The 20143-nt window shown below is 39.9% G+C and overlaps 1 protein-coding gene across 1 annotated transcript; it reads right to left on the bottom strand.

Annotated features, from left to right (window-relative positions):
- Positions 1–308: 308 nt before the first annotated feature.
- On the bottom strand, positions 309–16874 carry smad3b (SMAD family member 3b). Its single transcript, XM_085412303.1, has 9 exons — positions 16434–16874; positions 6527–6720; positions 6295–6429; positions 5999–6073; positions 5851–5901; positions 3436–3648; positions 3199–3336; positions 2914–3058; positions 309–1908 (listed from the first exon to the last, which is right to left on the bottom strand). Exons 1-9 carry the CDS (start codon positions 16634–16636, stop codon positions 1785–1787), a joined length of 1278 nt encoding a protein of 425 aa, XP_085268429.1. The 5' UTR covers positions 16637–16874; the 3' UTR covers positions 309–1784.
- Between the last annotated feature and the right edge of the window lie 3269 nt (positions 16875–20143).

Here is a 20143-nt window from a genome sequence, read left to right as displayed (position 1 = left end):
GTTTAGCAAAAGAGTGTCGCGTCACCTCTACAGGTTTCCTGATGATATCATTTATTACAGGACACTTATCTGCTTTATGTATATCAATTTCAAATTTTTGTCATGTTGTATAATGTTTCAACAAGCAACTTTACTCCTTGGTGCAGGGTCATGTATGAGAAGCAGAGTGTACCCCAGACAGGTCGCCACCCTAACACAGAAAGGGTCAATTTAGTGGTACAATGAATGCACCAGCTGCTGTGAGGCAACTGTTCTTTTTACATTTATATTTCATACATAATTCCTTTTACAGAGAAGCAGCCCTCTTTTTACTGTTTTGCAATTTATTAAAATTTCACAGATAATTCTAGACATTTGAGAACAAATATTAGTCTACATTAAAAAACAAGAACATAAGACTTGGATCATAAAACCACTAAAAGAATATCAAGGAACTCAAGTACTGATACAGACCTACCACATACCTAATGTACTGTGTAGTACAGTGTTTCCGTTCAGCACCATGTAACTCCTTTAAATAGATTGCTTGGTGACTCAGTCTTATGTACTGTGAGTGAGTGCAGGATTAACATGGTGACGTCTTAGACAACGACCAAGGACAGTGAGCATATTACACATGCCTTATATTGTAATGTACATGTAATATACAGTATTTAGTGGACAAGCAAATTACCACAACCATTAAAGTGACACAATAAACTTGAAATGCATCATTTACCCATAAGGAGCATAGTGTACCATTGGTTAACAATTGATAATACATAAGAAGACCTGCATTGTTGTTTTCACTCCACACTGCCAACAACAGATGAACACAACCTTGGTCACTGTACACTTCATACTTCAAGTCACATGGTGTCCAGATTCAGTCAGTCTACTATAATGACTCATCGAGCCTGTTATCAAATAACACTAATGGTTGGTACAGTATTCCTGTGCCACACTTCAGAACCAACTCACCTGAAAAGTTCATCTAAGTAGTCTTACTATGAATCCACCCATGCCAGAGTTCACTTTGATCCACTCTTTCAAGCAATGGATGACTAGCAGATTACACAAGCTATAAATATTTATGTACAATCATATTTAGGCAATAAGAAAAATATATTCTCATGCAGGACAATATGCAAAAATAACTTAGAAAATGTCTCTTTCATTGAGCAAAATACTTTTAATACAAGGGCTCTATATCAGAAACACTGATACTGTTTTTTTTTTTTAAAGCTAGACAAAATACCAATTCACTGATCAGATAATTGGTTTCTTTATTGATCATAAATCAATAAAGGAAAGTACCTTCTACTTAAAATATTAATGAAATATATTCTGTCACTATAAATAACATTTCTCATGTTAATTTATCGTTTTTTTATTAAATAAGCTTCCCAATTCAGTGATTGCTGGGACACTAAAGGCTTATTCATAATATTGATTAATTCATAGAATCAAAAATGTTTTAAAACATGTCGATGGCCAAGTTGAAACTGCATATCTTCCAACTTGGAAAACAAACATTTCAGTCTCCTTTGTGAAATGTAAAGTTAATTAACAGGAAGGATGGACATAATATGTAAAAGAATAATCATGAAGATGCACTTCTGTCTTCTGAAAATAATAAAACCCATAAAAATGTCCTACAATGACCATGAAATTGAGACACTAAATGACACTAAAGACAGTGCTGTACATGTGATGAGAAATGTCAAACACAGCAGGGGAAATGCTGTTTCTGTGGATTGATTCCTATGGGGGGGTTTGAGTGTGGATGGGAAGGAGGGCTGCTCCTAGGACACACTAGAGCAGTGGATGCTGGGGGAGCCCATCTGTGTGAGGACCTTGTCCAACCACTGAAGGGGACCATTAAGATGTAGCTCTATCCAGCAGGGGGTGCTGGTCACTGTCTGACGTCTGCAGAACACAAAGAAGGAAAGCACACATTTCTGTCATTGCTGAACCTTTTCTTCTGTACTATATTATAACGGTTGTTGTCTTATAGCTTATACAGTCCATATTTTTGGAAGAATTTCCCGAACAGTGATGCCAGCTCTGGGCTATTTCTGAAGCCATTCAAGTATCTCTGAGGATGTTTTTCTCCAAGGTGTTTGGTGCCAGAAATACAACACGCACCATTCATAGTCCAGTGGGAATCCCCCTTCCAGAGGCAGTTAGAAATATGTCCACACCCCACTTCATACCCCCCTCACTACTGCATGCCTGCTGCATTCTTCCTCCTCTCTTACAGAGTCACAGTTACACCATCCCCCATCACCTTCTTTTCCTGTTAAAAGTCGGCTTCAGTCAACAACCCAAAGTCATGTTTTTCTTCTTTTATTCCTCACTTCTCCAATTTTGAATGAAGATGTTGAACAACCTCTTTAGAATAATGTGCATTCATTTGTGTAATAAGTTCTACAATAGATGCAATTGTCCACATGTTTCCCAAACAGAACAAATTCTTTTCTTCCAGCATTTTACTGCCTAATAAACAAAATGTTGACTCACTGAACCTCAATTTGATTGTATATGTAGTGTACAATTTAAGTTTCCACATCACGTTTAGGGAAAAAAAATGCACGGCAGAGACTTGAAAGACATGAGTAATACGAGCCACTCACTAGCTGGGTCAGTTAAATGTTAACTTGTCTTCTGACCTCTAAGCAGGCCATCTACCAGCCAAAATATTTAGTACACTGACATTTATTAACTACCTGTAAATGACCTAACCAGAAAATGACATTTATTTTAATCACTACACAACCTCTACCATTTCAGAACACCATATTACACATTTACGCCACTACAACATGACATCAGTCCTTCTCACGTATTACTTTACTGTCAGTCAAATAATAAGCAAATGCAACAATATCTTATACTTTGTAAGTAATATAAGAAAAATAGTAAAATATTTACCTGTACTCAGCTCCCCAACCCTTAACAAAACTCATCCGAATAGTACACATCCTGGTGAGTTGGTAGACTGCCTCAAATCCCTGGTTGACTGACTGAGAGAGCAGCGCAGCAAACTCCTGGTTGTTGAAGATCTTCAGGTTGCAGCCTAGCAACAAAATATTTATTATCAGGTTTACTAGCACAGAGAATAAAATAAATGTCAGGAGCAGAAGAACACAGTTATACAGTCATACTCTGGTCATATTGCCTTTAATGAGTTTGTGTTTGTATGCACGTTGTGCTGACCTGGAGGTATTTTGCACACAGTGGCAGGATGCCACCCATAGCGCTGGTTGCAGTTAGGGCTTTGGACAAAGATGGCGCTATCACTGAGACATTCTGCAAACACCTCACCCCCGATGTAGTATAACCTCACACCCCGACCTGGAAAAAGAGGAGAAAAAAAAAGCTAGCTCAGCATAAAACAACCTTCACATATAATCAGAACAAATTTATGCCGTCGCTTCGAAATACAGTTAATACCTATGTGTCTGCGTGTGAGTTCTACTCCTGAGTTGCGGTTGACGTTTGACAGCAAGCCCAGACAGAAGCGTTCGGAGTTGGAGGGATCTGTGAATCCATCTACTGTAAGGGAGGGTTGTGAAGCATGGAAGGTCTCTCCAACACGCTGGTTCAACTCATAATAGGAGATGGAGCACCAGAAGGCAGATTCACAATATGTCACAGGTTGAAAGTCTGGTAAGACAAAGAGACATTTACAGGTTTAATCTATTTCCATGATGAAAGAATTAAATAGTTGAATAGCTCTGTCATCAAATTGATGCTGAAGGTGCAGCATCATGACAAAGTCCTGACAAGGTTTCCTTTGGTTCCTCTCCAAAAGCTCTTTCCCATGACCTTCATAACCTCAGCCAGACATGAAATACCTTTCTTAAAAAGCAAAACAAAACAAGGACCTCCTAGTTTGTCTCCACATAGAATAACCCGCCACGCAGACATTTACTGCATTATCTTAAAGCTGCATGTAGCTGGTTTTTCCACACATAAGAACAGAGCAAACACAAAGACTCCATTCATACCATACTTACTGCCCTGAAGCTAAGCCAGACACGATCCACTCACTCAAGTGTGTGCATATATTGCTCATCAGTCTCATAAACAGACATTCAAAAACACCAACCCCCCCCAAAATAAATAAATAAATAACATAATGTTCTCCACAAATAAATAAACAAACCAACAAGAAAATCAAGGATAGTAATGCAAGTGATGCATTGATCCAATGCAGAAGTGTCATAAAATACAGTTGCTTCAATGGCTGCAACAAGAGAGATGGACTCCCATGTGAAAATGTTTCACTTAACAGCTAATTTGCACCTTCTTAACAACTGTACTAATGACGAAATTTTGTATACATGTTTTTTCTTAATATATCTTATATAGTGAATTTTTTTGGAGACTTTAAAATTAGGTGTTTAGCCACATTGAGTGAGAGCTAGGGCAATAAAAGCAATTACAGCCACTATAGCTGACTGCTAGGGTTTACCTCTTCTAATTTAAGTTACTGAAATGTGCCTTTTGACTGTAATTGTGGTGTGTGTAGTTTTTGAAAGATGACAATGGAACTGTCTGACAGATAAAGTGGCCTGCACGGTAGTACAGACTGTCCACGAAGTTTGTGCTTCAGTTGTGGTGACTGGAATTGTATTGCACCCATACAGTTTATTGAAGCATCCTGTTAGCCACATTTGTTGGTGTTGCTGTCTAAATATGGTCACTTGTGACCAAAACCCCCCCCAAAAACTGTTGTGTGTGTTACCCAACTGAGCCACCAGGATCCCAGCCCCAGTGTCCATTTACATCTATTAATGGAGCAGCCAATAGAGCATAACTACATACCGCTGATGCAAATGCTTCTTTACCATTATAAATTAATAATCTGCAGTTCAGGTGTACATGATGATAGTGTCTATCAGCCAGTGTCTTTCAGCATTTATTTAGGTATTAAAGAGTGAGCACAAGCATGTGTACAGTAGAGTTGTGGCAAGTTTTCATACAACAGTGACCATTTCAGACTATATAAAGTCATTATGCATCCGTGTTTTTTCATGTGGGGCGATTGCCCTCTTGAAGTAAATTCAATAAGTGTTCATTTTACATTTAGAGGTTGAGATCAGACTAAAAATATTGAAATATGACCAATTACACTAACCAAATAAAGAAAATCAGAAAAGGGTAGTTACCTTGTAGAAATAAATAAAAACCACTTAGTGTTTGAAAAAATTCAGTTTTCATGTGAATTCAAGAGAAAAAAGCAAGCCTAATTAAATTATTGTCATCCATGCTAGTTAAGGAACTTTGACCGTTTTAACGGTTTGAAAACTAAATGGCTCTTTTGCCAACTTCTCATCTCTACTATTCCAAATACAGACAAACATATGGAGAAAAAAACCCAGTTAAATCCCTTGCGCTCCTCAAATTTGAATCAAGCAACACACCTCAAAATCATTATGATAGCTTTGACCATTCAATTTGTTTTATAGGCTCTGTTGCATGACACACACTTTAGCGATGACAGGCTCTAACACATGAATTAAGTGCAAATATTCTATTACAGCACTTGTACTTTTAATGATATCATTACTACAGGTTTGACTTTCGTAATAACTGGAGAACCATTTATAAAGTTTCTTTTTAAATATGTTATTATCAATTTTTTTCCCATTCACTATTGGGCAGTTCTGTTACTGCTCAGTTTTGTTATATATACATATATCTTGGAGGGTGTAATAAGCTTTTTCCTAACAAGCAAAAAACTTCAAATCCAGATTAAACACTGGATTTTAAATGAATGGCTGAAATTTCTATTGGCGCACATAACTTAAAATATGTCCAGGAGCTAAAGCTGAGTAAACTTGACTGACTGATGTTACTTACCAGGATTATTGTTTGCAGGGGATACAGGATTGGGTGACAGGCTGGGTGAACCTGAAACAGAGTGGTAATAGAAGGTGGGTTCATGACCATTATAAGCTGTAATTAGAGTAGTATAAGCTTCAGGTGTGTGTACAGTCAGGTGACTCACTTGTGTCCATGCTGTGGTTAAGCTGGTGATCATTTGTCTCACCATCCTCACTCAGGTACCCTGGTGGGGGAGTTTCTGTAACACATGGGTTAAGCACACATCATTGTTCTTTTGCGTGTTTAAACTGCTTCTGTGATACAACTACACAAATACAATATTTTAATATAATATAAAAACTGCACTCAGGAACAACATTTTTGGGGCATGAGCCACAAACTAAATCATCCCTGAGAAAAATAATTTAGAGACCGAGTCAAGAATGAGTGGGATGTGTTTTTTGCTTTTTTTCCCCTCACCAGGAATATAGTTGTTCTGGGGCTCAATGCCAGCGGGAAAATTGGTGTTTTCAGGGATGGATGGGCTGTAGTCATCCAGTGGTGGGAACTCGGCAGGGATGTCTGTATGTCGTGGCACTAGAACGGGAGGCAAAACTGGAGACAGTGGATCAGATCAGTTCTGTACCCAGTTTGGAGAAAGCTTTAATTTAACTACAATCATGTGGAACACGTAGCAATTAAGAACACTCACTTGGTGTCTCCACCCTCTGGTAGTGATAGGGGTTGACACATACTTCATCCTTCTTGGTGTGAAAGGCAAATTCACAGTGGTCGGCAGCTCTGAGTTCATGGTGGGACTGCAGATCCGGCCAGCGCCACAAGCGGCAGTAGATCACATGAGGAAGACCTTTTCTGTGGGAAACCTGCAGACGTCCATCCAAAGACCTGAAAGACATCACAGTCGAAATATAAAACATTCAGATTAAATTTAGTCACTCTGTGCTGGTTTACCCTCAATTGTTTCACTAAAATATTTTTCATCTTCAATACAGCTCACAAAATATGTCCAAGAATAAAACAGGGCCCCAATTCTACTGACACCTGGGTTAATAATAACAGAATGTAAATGTCTATTTTTACATTTGAAGTGGAAAAGGCCAACCATGAAGCAGCTTTCGTTAAAACTAATAATAATATTTAAGTACTTAACCTCCTAAGACCCGAACTCTTCCACAGCATGCATTTTTAATTTATCTTTGATATTTGGGCATATTGGGCCCCGATGAATGTAAAAACAAAGAATTACCAGATTTTTTTTTTTTTTTTTTTACCAAATTTTCGTTTCTAAGAAAAATGAGAGCCACAAATTAGGATATTTGTTTAAAATTTCAATAGAACAGTAGCAGTATAATGTCCTCGTAAGTGGATATCAGGCCCTTGTAGAGCAAAATTGAGTATTTGGGTCTAAATAACCAAAAATGTGATGTCCACATATGTGGACGCCAGGTCCTAGGAGGTTATGGTACCTTTGTAGTGTAAACCTATGTATACCCTCATGTAACTGAAATTTAAAAAAAATGCAAAGGAAGGATTGTCTTGGAATCTCAGTGTGGGGTAACTTTTTGATGACTTAACATTTCAGTTTATTGTGGAGCTGTGCAACATGAAAAGTGGTTTTCATTCTTTGGCCAAGTTTTAAGTGCACAAATAATCTTTTTATGCATTAACTTCTTAAAATGAACTGGAAAAACTTTTTTTTTTCAATGATGAGTTTTTTGACCCAACGTAGATTCTGCTGTGCTGTCCCTCCCTCAACTGTGAATGGCCCAATGACCTAAGTGCCAATCACTCTGCTTCCTGTCTACACTCACTGCTGATTGGAGTGATCCAGCACATAAAGTTAATCAGTGAATTTACTTGGGCGTTGCCCTTTTTAAGTCCAGCATGTACGTTCCTTTGCACGGTGATTTAATGTAACCCACCAACCTTCTGGGTCTCTTGAACATTGATTTAGTTGTTGATGTTGCAAGACACTAAGAAGACGTATGTGTCTTTAAGGTACTCTTTACTACCTGGGATAACGGGCACTAATAACACTGTTTTAGAGACGTAATAACAGACACTCTGCTCACATTGTGCACACATTACTTGTTCTTTTGTTATTCACATTATGGAAAAAGGTGGTATTTTTATTTTCAACACTCACATGACCTACTGTCCCTCCAGCTCGTCCCTTGAATCACAACACAATGTGGCTCATACATCTTATTTTCAACCAAAACCAACCAAAACCAAAACCAGGATAGAACCAAAATCAGGTTCTATCCTGATTCTCTCCACCCATGTCTCTCTGAACTAAGACATAACACTAAGAGCTCCTTGAAAGCAATACCATCTGCAGGACACATTCTGCAAGATTTGTATAGCTGTTACAAAAACAGAGTCTCAAAAATGTCCTCTATTTTAATGAGGACTGTAGATTCTTGTCATTTTTGTAGCTTCATGTAGAGATGCTCAGTGAGACTGACACACAAGGACCCAGTGAGGCCCAGTTAGCAATGCAATACCTAAAAGGGTGGTTTTATTTTTCAGACATACAAAACAGACCACAGAATTTTAATGGTTTAGTATAATGACAATATCCACATTTAATTTTGTTCTCTATAAGCCTTGTGTTCACTATGCAATTTTGCCTCACAATGGGGGCAAAATCTTCAAGGAAAATGTGCAACCAGAACTTCTGTTTTTTCCAGTAGCTAAAATGACAAATGGTGGAACGACTGGAAGAACTGCGGAAAGGCTAAAATGAAAAAACAAGAGCCCCATTGTTAAAGATTTCAAATAAAGCAATGAGGGACAAAATCTCATTTTAAGATGAGAGAAAACAAGGTCCAGTTGCCAATATTGTTACTATAATCAGTAAGTAACAGAGCTTACTTTTCATTAGCGTAATACAATCAGGTATTTAAAAAATAGAAGGAACTCCAGTCCTCCTTATGATGACCTGCAGCATTATTTCCTGGGTCAGCTTAGGTCAGCATTTGCAAGCCTCAGCTGAGAGGCTGGCCTGGGCTAGTTTCTGTCTCCCTGGTTTGCCACTCTGACATGATGTCACACAGCCAGTTGAGGCAACCTTCCTGTTTAGCTGAATATACAACAACAGTACATCTACCAGCCAGGAAGTTAGAGCATCACACTACCAACCAAATCACCCCCCGAGTAGAAGACAAACCACTTTCTGTCAAAGACTCCAACTCCAGAAGCAACCACAAGCAGCTGATTATACTACATAAATAAATGCAAGTGCAGCGCAAAGTGCCTGCATCTGCAGAAGCGCATTAAAAAATGTTAACAACGTTTGTCTTTGTTAAAGCACATCTGGTGGCCTACTAGTTAAGACACACACTATATGGACCTAGGATTTCAGTATCACCAGCTGCTCAGTTTTTATTTACATCTGTTCATTTTAACCAAAACGCAAGTCCCTTCATTGCATTTATGTAGTTTTATACAACAATGCACCAGTATGGAACTTGAGGGTCAATAATTCAAAATGATCCTATTGCCAATATAGTGTAATAAACAATAATATTAATCTAACAAATGCAAGAATATGAACAGACATACTGTCTACGTCCGGTTTTATAAGATATCTTTTATCAATGTTGGGTTCCACACCATCTTAAATAATCAGGGTTGTTTCTGGCTTCCCATTATGCTCGCAAGCATGGCTTTGCCACATGTAGTTAAGCTAACCCAGATGTTTTGTCTTATTTAACCTAAGTTTTTGCAATTTCCTCTTATTTGTGGTCATTTGATAAAGAGAAATGTATTTTCTGCTTGAGTGAATGATATCAAGGTTAAAAGTAAGTATTAGTATAATTTCATAATAGGCCAATCATTAACAAAACTCCAAAAAATAACTGAATTATTTTAACAGTGGCATTAATTAAATGCTTACCTAAGGGCAAGAAACACAACCCATTACCAATATATTTGAAATCTACAGTAAACAAGAGAGGTTTACATTATAATACCAATGAACTTAACTTTTTTAATAGGGGTGCAACGATACACAAAATTCACGGTTCGGTTTGGTTCGATACTTTGGTGTCACGGTTCGATATTTTTTCGATACAAAAAAAATGTTCATGCCTTTTTAATTTGTCATTTATTAAAATTATAAATATATATTTTAACTCAAAAGTACAGTTTTTTAATTTAATGTTACTGAAAAAAAAAGTAATTTAAAAAATAAATATATCTCAGGGCTCTCAAAATTTCAAAATCCCTGGTAGCCCTTCGGGCAGGGACTCTTCAGTTTTTGGTAGCCCAAAATAAATGTAAGTAGCCCGAATAAAAAAGAGAGCAATTTTTTGATTGATGTTTTGTTTCCTTTACAATATTATACATTAAAGTATAATATTGTAAAGGAAACAAAACATTAATCAAAAAAATTGTTGAAAAACAAATTACAACATTGTATAAAAATTACAATCATCAACTCAAATACTTGGTTCTAATTGAACAGAAATTTCTATGAACTTGTAAGAACTGTGTAGGACATGAATCAGTCTGTGTCAGATCCTGAATTTGAAATTTCCACTGAAGTCACGGGTAAGAGACAAGTGGAACCAAGATCTAGGCCATTTGCTTTTTGAAGTTTGCAAAGACTGCTAAATTTTGCCAGTGGTAGTTCACTCTTTGCAACATAGTACGCTGTTCTAAACAGATTTTTCAGGTTTATTTTTAGTATGTTATTTTCAATTGGTGTTTGTTCTGGGAAAGATATTGCAGACTGAGCAATAATGCATTTCTTGCATTTCTCATGGGTTCTAATGGGGGCCTTTCTTAAAATGACTGGTCCCAGTAACAGAGGCGCTTGTAGACTCAGGAATCGAGAGAAAACCAACAACGCACCCGGCAGAACATTATGTTATTTACACGGGTGCACATAAGTGGTCTGCATGTGCGCATTCGCTGTCAAAATAAAAGACGCGCACCAGATAAGAAGTTGCAACGCGCGTTTGCGTCCATATAAAAGGCACTGTTTTTGTCCGCTAGAGTGGGATTTTCACGGCACATTGTGCACCACATCTCTGTGCATTCTTCATTTGTTTGAAGCCAGCTCACCTCCTGCAACCACTTTTCCGAGAATACATGCTTCTTTTGTGGTTCGGACTCCTTCTGACATTTGTTTGGAGGTGGAGGAACACCAAAGTAATTGCTTAAACGAGCTTGCTTCTTCGATATCTTTAAGAGTTCTAAACAAATGTCTGTCCTCCTCCAGAAAATCTTATGTATGCAAACACGCGTTGCAACTTCATATCTTGTGCGCGTTTTTTTTTTTGTTTTTTTTTGACAGCGAATGCGCACCTGCGGACCACTTATGTGCAGCCCCGGTTATATAGCTCGTCATATTGCAGCCACAGAAATTCTTTTGTCCATGAAACCATAAAGCTGCACTTTCTTTTTGCCTTATAGTCTGATTTGTCATAACTTTTCCGTTTTGTGGTAAGCTTTTCTTTGGCTGTCACTTCTTCACCCTGACCTGTCTTATTTGGCTCAGCAGAACTGAAATATATATCCTGCTGCTTTTACACACCACTCGCATAACGGTCAGCGATTCTCTGCGCGATCAACCTCTCACATGTTTAAGCTGCGGGAGATTTCGCTTGTCATGTTTGCATAGTAAGCTAACGATTGATAAGACGATGTCAGAGGAATTGGTGCGCAAATTATCATCACTCACCAATCAGTGCTGTCGCTCTCTATACACAGTTTGCGCGATTGCAAAGTGAAAGCAAAAAACAAGCGCAAATTCAAACGCGATTTCAATATGTCACATATTGACAGTGGCTCACCGATGCCAATGACATAATTACCCAGCTACATTTCCAAAAGAATGCAAAAGCATTGACATATATTTTTCCTTCAATAGCCCGACGGGCAGGGCAGAGATAGATTTTGGTAGCCCGACTGGAAAAACCGCTAGCCCCGGGACGTCGGGCTAGCGATTTTGCAAGCCCTGTATCTGATTGAGGAATCACTCATCTTTGGAAAAGAGAGTTTATTACAGAGAAATGTCTCTTTCCAAAATAAAAGCAATACTATACACTTCTTCTGGGCTATATTCTCAGCAGCATATTGTAGCGGGTCAGGGCTGTTCGGGGTTCTGTTTGTACAGTTATGTTTTGTTTATGTTGCCATAGTGACGGGTGACGCCCTCTCGATGCGACGGTGTGTTCTTCCGGGGTCAGAGGGCGCCCTGTGTGGTGTTGTTGTTGTTGCTGTGCGGTTGCCGCGCTGAGCAGTTAGCTAGCGGCAGTGTTCTTCTGCAGATGTCAATAAACGGCTGTGCTCCCTGGCTAGCTCACGGGAAGCAAGACCAAACGACACCTCCGTCTCCTCCTTGTCTGAGCTCGCCACATTGGTGTCAGAAGTGGGATGATGGTGGCACCCCATGTTCTGACCCGAGTGACTTTTCCCCCGCCGGTCGTGACCGGCCGGTGCGCCAAAAGAAGGCACCTGGACATTTGCAGGACTTTGTGTGGGGCAATGGGGTCGTCGGAGACTACTGACCCCTTAGGTGGGGGCTATGTAGCGGGTCAGGGCTGTTCGGGGTTCTGTTTGTACAGTTATGTTTTGTTTATGTTGCCATAGTGACGGGTGACGCCTTCTCGCTGCGACGGTGTGTCCTTCCGGGGTCAGAGGGCGCCCTGTGTGTTGTTGTTGTTGTTGCTGTGCTGTTGCCGCGCTGAGCAGTTAGCTAGCGGCAGTGTTCTTCTGCAGATGTCAATAAACGGCTGTGCTCCCTGGCTAGCTCACGGGAAGCAAGACCAAACGACACCTCCGTCTCCACCTTGTCTGAGCTCGCCACAATATTAAACATAAATCATGTGCTAACGGCTGTCTAAATGACTTGAGTAAAGTTTGTAGCATGCATGCTTGTTGTTTTTGTCTGCTTCCACTTGTCTTTGCACTAGGATGATGTCAGCGTCAACGGGCAGTCATATTCGTTGTGTTCCCACTAGTGCTGTCAGCGTTAATCTCGTTGAAATGACGTTAACGCCACAACACGGCAAATCTCCGTTAACGAGCTATCCCTGATCGCCCCGTGCGTGGGGCTAGACGGCCAACACGTTAACGAGCTCCCACCCATGTAATTGAGCATTGCGTGGCACATCCAACATACTGTTTTACTTTAGTCCATGACGCGCTTACCTTCAGGGTCATACGTCACATGAAAACCAAAATAATTCCAAACGCCAGATCTGAATGAGGGTGGGGGAGGTTCAATTTGCCATGTTGCAAGGGGAGCTTAACTTCTGTCTCGCTAGCTTGTCCTGCGCTCTTCCTTCTGGCAATGCTGTCTGTGTTGAAGCTCAGTGGATCTGCGCTCGACAGTGCAACCTAGGCGGAGTAGTCGAACGCAGATTCACTGAGCGCTCAACACAGACAGCATTGTCAGAAGGAAAGTTGATAAAATAAATTACAAATTTTGTATTGTTCGATACATATGCGTACCGAACCGAAAGCACTGTATCGAACGGTTCAATATCGATACGAGTATCATTGCACCCCTATTTTTTAACATGACCAGTTGAAAGGCAAACCTTTGCAGTAAGCTCATACTTTTTACTCTACTTACTGTGGGTGCTTTAAAATCAGTCATGGATGCCAGAAAATTGTGGTGCGCTTAGTTTCACAGTTTTGACATTTTGGTACATAATAATTTCCTGCTGGTTAAGTTCATTCTAGGTGCAAGCACCTCAGGCAAGCACTTGACCACTCTAAATGCTCACAACCCCTTTCTCTCCACGCCACATTAGAGGAGGTGATGAAAGTACAGCACAATGCAGGCTGGCTGCAATACAGAATCACTGAGTCACTCTATCCCCAAAAGATAGCAACACAGCTGTTATTCTGTAAAGTCTACTGTCTATGAACCCACTGACAACTTGAACCACAATCCAAACAGTGGCCCACGCCCTCCCTAGAGCCCAGAGCACATTCCGAACAACTGAGAAAAAGGTTTTAATGTAGGTTACCACCCATGCTTTGACATCCACACTTACTGTGATGGGAGACTCCCAGTTTTGTTAGCAATCAGGCCTACAAGCTGCCTTTTAGGGCTTGGAAAAAATTTCTGGAGGCTTGTTAAGGTCACTGAAGCTCCTTTTGTACTAATTATTAAGAGGAAAAAAAGGTGTGGAACAGCCCTATTTGTTTTATGTGGGAACAAAAGCTAAAGAAACAAAGAATCTTTTTAAATAGCAGGCTTTGTGTTATACCAATGTCTTTACTGTCATTGCTATACCTGTAGCAACAACCTGGCATAATATAGCAGTTTATCACATTCCATGTTCCAGTTAGACAACACGCTTATATATTTACCACCTCCCCAATTTGTCAATCAGCATTATCCTTCGTTCTTACTGGTAGCTGCTTCAATGGGCTCGCCTCTAACTTGAAAAAGGTTCAACTCTGACCAACCACTTTGTACTGCTAACCTTTAGAATCAACTTTCACTCTTACATTTGTCTGAATTTTACTGACATTCCACAGAGACCCCCACTAAATTTATGCCAGTCTCTTCCTGTGAGGACAACCCTTAAGTCCCTGGGCCTCTACTGGACGGGACACCATTCTTAAAATGCTACATCTTGTTTTGGTGTTTTGATTGTGGCACTGGAGACCTGAATTGATTTGAAAGACATAGCTTATGAGTTACACCACTCTGACACTCATCAAACCGTTTACTAATCACTCATGCCAACAGGGAAACACTCATTCTGGAATTGAATACTGCCATTTTGAAATGTTTTATCATAAGATAAAGTGATCATTAAAACCAACTTTGTATTGACTTGTATAACCTTTCACTTTAAAGGGATAAGGTGACCCAAAGCATGCCAGCAAAACGCCACCATAAAATAAGTAGGGGCTTAAGGTCCAAATTTTTTCTGTGACTGTCACAGGTCTCAAGGTCATGGTAACAACATTCATTATGTTAACTCCTTACCCATAGAAAGCTAACAAGGAGTAACCCTTTAATCTCTTTTATGAACTGAGTGGTTCTTTCATATTTCAGGCCTGCTTATAGAACAAAATGATTGGGCGTGCATCAGAGATTAATGGGAATGGTCTCTGCCTATGCAGCTACACTTGGAACCCAATAGTCACAAAACCAGGTCTGTTTGGATATACTGAGGTGTCAAACCTAGTCATTAAGGGGAGATCTTTATAAGGGAAAGGGGCTACTTTTTGTGTCCTTTGATTGAAGACTGTATACAATAAGTAAACACATTTACTTATGAGTAAACATATTTAACTGCACACATGCACTGAGTTGTCTTAACGCTTAAAAACACCTTCCTAATATTGGGTAGGACCCAGCATACAGACAAAACAGTTTTGGGAAACCTCTGGGGATGTCCAGGACTGTCTGGCACCAGGACACTGACAGGAGACCCTTTAGGCTGGAATAAAGTCTTCCTTCATCAGGCCTGTTCTTGCCCACTGATGCTTGATTAGATTGGAAAGAATCCAGGGAGTGTGATGCCAGGTTGAGACATTTGTGAACTGCTTTTTTATGTTGTGGAGTGTGTCCCTGCTTAGGGATTCCACTGCCACCAGATGAGTGAGGCAAGTAATCATGTTTAAGATGGTGTTACATGTCAAAGTGCTGTCCGCATGAATCCCAGCCAGCAACCACCAAAACACTGCAGTCTGACAAAATGATCAGAGTTAAGTATTTCACTAAGGATTTTTATGTTGTGCCTAATCAGTCTACTTCTGTGCACTGATTCAAAGCACCGGTAATACAACTATGTGGCTCCAATGTGATGTGTCACACCCAGTGAGTCCACCTCATATGTCTGACAAATTGTGCAGGTCTAATACAGATGGGTATCCCATATGGGGAATCCCAAACTGGACTCTTATTATAACTTTCCCAGAGAACAGACACACACAGTCTAAACATCCTCTATGAGTCAAGCTCCAGCTTAGCCAAACCACTCCCTCTCAGTTTATCACATGTGTGAACTGTGGACATATTTATGCAGCACTAGTTAGCATGTCAGCAGGTGAAGCTAGCTCGGAGATAAACACTCACTACTACAGCATTGCCTCACAATTACATGCTGCACAGCTGGTCTTACTACAGATCATATCGTTGCGCAAACTAATGCTGGAAAATAACATAACAGACTCTAATATATGGGTTGAAACACACCATATTATTCCTTTAACGCTACCAGGCAAATAATTATATATATATATATATATAAAAAATTGCCTGTAAGGAGTTAACATCTGCAGAACAAAATTGTATCTATTTAACACGGGTTAAGATGATAAGATGATAGAGCTAATGTTAGCTCTAAATACAATGCACGATTGGTTTTATTCTGGCGGCAGGTCCAATCAAAATCCATATCATAACATCAAACGCTTTATGTTGTCTTTGATGTGGCAATTCGCCAGTTTGACTTTGCTCTCTATAAAATAGAGCTGCTTTAAATACAAACATCTGCTAATATCAACTCAAGCTAACTACCTAGCTGCTTGGGCTAACGCTAGCTGTCACCAGCATTAGCTTGCTAGCTCACTTATTCAGAGGCAGTCAGTCAGCGCTCTGTCTTTGTCTTTACCTGGGTATAGTTAGGCATTTTGTGTTGACATTCTGTGTTGTGATGGCCTTCTCCAGCTCGTCCAGCTGTCCCGTCCGTTTTAACTTCTTCACCAGACTTTTGACAGCTTTTTCACACCATTTTTCCTCCTGTCCGTTCTGCTCTCCTTTCTTCCAGCCAAGAAGCCTCTTCACAACTGGAGGGGTGAACGGTAAGATAGACATTTTAACCTGCAACTGCAACAACTAGTTACAGCTCCTATCTTTAATTTATTACTGTAGACACTTTGTTTTTTCAGACTTTCAACTATTTAGCTTGCTAGCTAAACTCCTAGACAGGTGAATGTCTGATGGCTGCCGGGGGCTCAGAACCAGCAGCAGCGGTGCGCGTCGCAGCTTCCCTCCGTTCAAGTATGCTCAGTGTCGGCGTGCAGCAGGACCTCGGCCAGCCTGCCTGCCTGCCCCTCCTCCTGCTCCTCAGTCAGCTGGTCTGCCCTACTGCACCTGTATCACACAACTTTCTTACACATTACACAGCCACTAAATGCTACTTAGTATATAGAACAAAAAAAACCAGTGACATAAAATACACGCTTCTTTCTTAGACGATTAAAAATATAAAGCTAAACAAATTAATTAAAATAAAAATCTTCTTAAATGTATGTGATGTTCAATCTTAAACTTATGAAACTTTAATATATAATTTCTCAGTGTTTATTTAGTAATCAGTGAAGAAGGAGTATTGGCGACTAAAAACCTGCACGAGAAACGGGGGAGGGGGAGGAGGACAAAAAAGTATATGAGCACTGAAAAGTGATCCAACTTTTGCATTTACTGTGTCCGAGAATAGAAGACCCTTGGGAGTAATCCCTTTGATCCCCTCATAAAGGTGATTTAATTTCACTTCAGATGCATCTTTCCAGAAATGTATGAGGGGGGTCACTGTGCATTCAGTGGTATTTCAGGGTTTATGGTTTTATTGATAAGTGCACTGCCTCCCGTAAACAGCTGTGTGCCTGCGCTATAAATACTCCCATCCAGGACAAGCCCCTCTTCCCTCTCTTTATTTATAGCTTCTATCAATGACTCCTGTCTATTTTTAAGTAAGTATTTGGCATAGCTCCTTACTTCCTTCATCCTAAATAAATATTATAGCTGTCTTGGCAATGTCACAAGGACACCTTCATGACTCTCTGTTCACCAGCCAGCTGAGTGCTGCATGTATCTGAAAGTATTCCAGTGTTCAGTGCATTTATCTCAAAAACACCCAAGGGCTTATAATGGAAGTATGATTACAATTATATATTATTACAGATTTTCTTCAGATGTCACTCATTAAAGGGGGACCTATTGCGTGCTTCCTCATTATTTTATCTTATATATTGTTCCAATACTGGGTTGAAATAATGGTGACACTGTGTGCAGGTTATCCCTACGAGCCAAAGGCTCAGGCTTCAAACTGCTGCACACACTCGTTTTAGAACAACGCATACATGCTCATCTCAGGCACACAGCTCTGGCTCTGAGCAGACACTGCCCATCCAGTTGCAATTCAAACCTTCTACTTGCAGGGGTGAGCCAATCAGAAGAAAGATGCCATAAAGGGAGGGGGAATGGAGCTAAAAGGGCTTGTTTCAGACAAAAGATGAACTAGAGTGCTGCATCAAGGTGCATTACAAGATAACTGAGGAATTGGTTTTGACATTTAAGTAGTAGAGTCTATAGGGGAAAAAAGCTGCACGTCATGTTGTCTATAAACAATGACATCATTTATAGAATGACAGAAAATAATTTAATAATAATAATTTATTCATAATAACAATTTGATCTTAGTTTGGTGATCCCTTGGTGAATTAAGAAGCAGCTGAAGTGGCTTAACAATGTTTATAAGTGTGTCTACAGTGTAGCATCCTGGCTGTTCCATACAGATATCTAGGTTCAGACAGATCTGACTTTAAAAGACTCAATTTAAGTAAAATGAAATTTGGAAAAGTCTTACTCTGTGTTTTAAAATATTTCTGCCACTGATAAGCACAACAGGAGAGTGATGAGTGCTGCTTTTTTTTCTACTTGGATTGTTTGTTGCAGGGCCACCTCTCTTTACTGCCACAGGAGCATAAGCTGGACAGCCAGTGTGGAGAGTTTTTGTCAGTGTGTGTGTTTGTGTGTGTGGTAGAGAGAGAGAGAGAGAACTAGAGCATTTGGGCAAAATGTGTCAGATGGGGGGTCAACGGGCCACAGCTGGCATTAGAAGGTCTTCTGGACAAAGTAAAGAATGATTTTGGACAAAAGACATGACAGCTGGTTGAATAAGTAATGACTGCTGGCAATCTGATAGATAACAATGGCACTCTGATGGGCCACTCATGGCTATGTGGGAAATAAGCAGCATGTGTTGGAGGGGCCCAATCAGCTGGGCTGCTGGCATAACATTACTTATACAGAAGGAAAGCAATTAGAGTAATGTCTGTGTGTGTGCGTCTGTGTGGAGGGGCAGCTGCAGAGACATTTAAAGTTTTAAAAATACCACTAAGACTTTAAAATGACTAACATTTTTCTTGTGATCGCAGTTCTGCTGTAAACACAAATTCTGTGGCTCGAGCGATGAACATCATGCTTATTGTATGATTAAAAAAATAAGAGCATGTCACATTTACCCTCCACAAACCTGTAATTGCCTCGGCAGCTAATTGCAGTGTGTTAGAGCTGGATGTGGCTGTTCAGCGCAGTCCCATATGGGTGGGGTTCAGTTCCCCCTACAATTTCTGCCTCCTTTTATAATCTCTCTTCACACTGTAAGCTGTTATCTGTTGCTCGCAGCCATCATTCTCTCCCCAGTGACAACTACAAATCTGGGGCAGGAGTGACCTCCCTCTATTCTCCCTCCCTCTGGCCTGAACCAATGCACCCTCAGATCCTCCTCCTCTGGCTTCAAATGCTTTAAAATGATAGACGGCCATAGATGGTGCGTGTGGGATCACTTATGCTTCTGACATGCAGATACAGTTTAGTCCATAAAATTTTGAAGATTTATACTTTTTTTTGTAATTTTGTGTCTGTACACCACCACAATGTAATCAAGATGTGACTAAAGTGCAGAGTTCCAGCTTTAATTTAAGGGGGTTTACAAAAGTATGAAATTAACTGTTTAGGAACAACAGCCATTTTTATACACATTCCCCCATTTTCACATTTTCACAAGCTCAAATCCGGGACAATTTACTGAAGTGCATTTTCACGGACAGGTGAGGACTGTTTTCTCATTATTTGATGACAGAATAAGGAGATAAAATATCTGCACAAATGTTAAACTTATAAACCGGTCCAGTATGAACTCCAAAGAGATGTCAGGACAAGTCAAGTGAGGGATTTAGGTTTTTTTATTGGCTGGAAAACCAAAATATCACAGAGATTACCAAAACATTAGAAAAGCCTATGTCAGCGGTCTGGTACATTCTTAAAAATAAAGAATACACTGGCCACCTCAGTAAGACAGAAAGACCCGAAAGACCACAGACAATAACAGCTAAAGTGGATGATGAGTTCTTTCCTTGGTTAAGAGTAAGTTCTCACAATATCTGAGTCAAGAAAACTCTTGAGGAGGCAATGACCATGTCAGTTTTCTGATCTCAGCCCAACAGAGCATGCTTTTTAGTTACTGAAGACAAAACTGAAGTGAGAGAGAGAGAGCCACAAACAAGCAGCAACTGAAAGCTGCAGTAAAGGTTTGGC

Source organism: Rhamphochromis longiceps, linkage group LG7, assembly GCF_057381845.1.
Source record: "Rhamphochromis longiceps isolate RC_006_pf linkage group LG7, R_longiceps_female_GT1.1, whole genome shotgun sequence".
In the NCBI taxonomy this organism is placed as follows: domain Eukaryota; kingdom Metazoa; phylum Chordata; class Actinopteri; order Cichliformes; family Cichlidae; genus Rhamphochromis; species Rhamphochromis longiceps.
Note: the sequence above shows the minus strand (reverse complement) of the source record. Positions and strands in the feature narration are given on the sequence as shown.

What these genes read in the sequence shown, in the direction of transcription:
- smad3b (XM_085412303.1), bottom strand. Translation starts at nt 16,636, where the DNA reads ATGTCTATCTTACCGTTCACCCCTCCAGTTGTGAAGAGGCTTCTTGGC. An exon ending in CCCTGCAAACAATAATCCTG is followed by an intron (nt 3,649 to 5,850) that starts GTAAGTAACATC and finishes TTGTCTTACCAG; the next exon opens with ACTTTCAACCTGTGACATAT. An exon ending in GGTTGGGGAGCTGAGTACAG is followed by an intron (nt 1,909 to 2,913) that starts GTAAATATTTTA and finishes TGTGTTCTGCAG; the next exon opens with ACGTCAGACAGTGACCAGCA.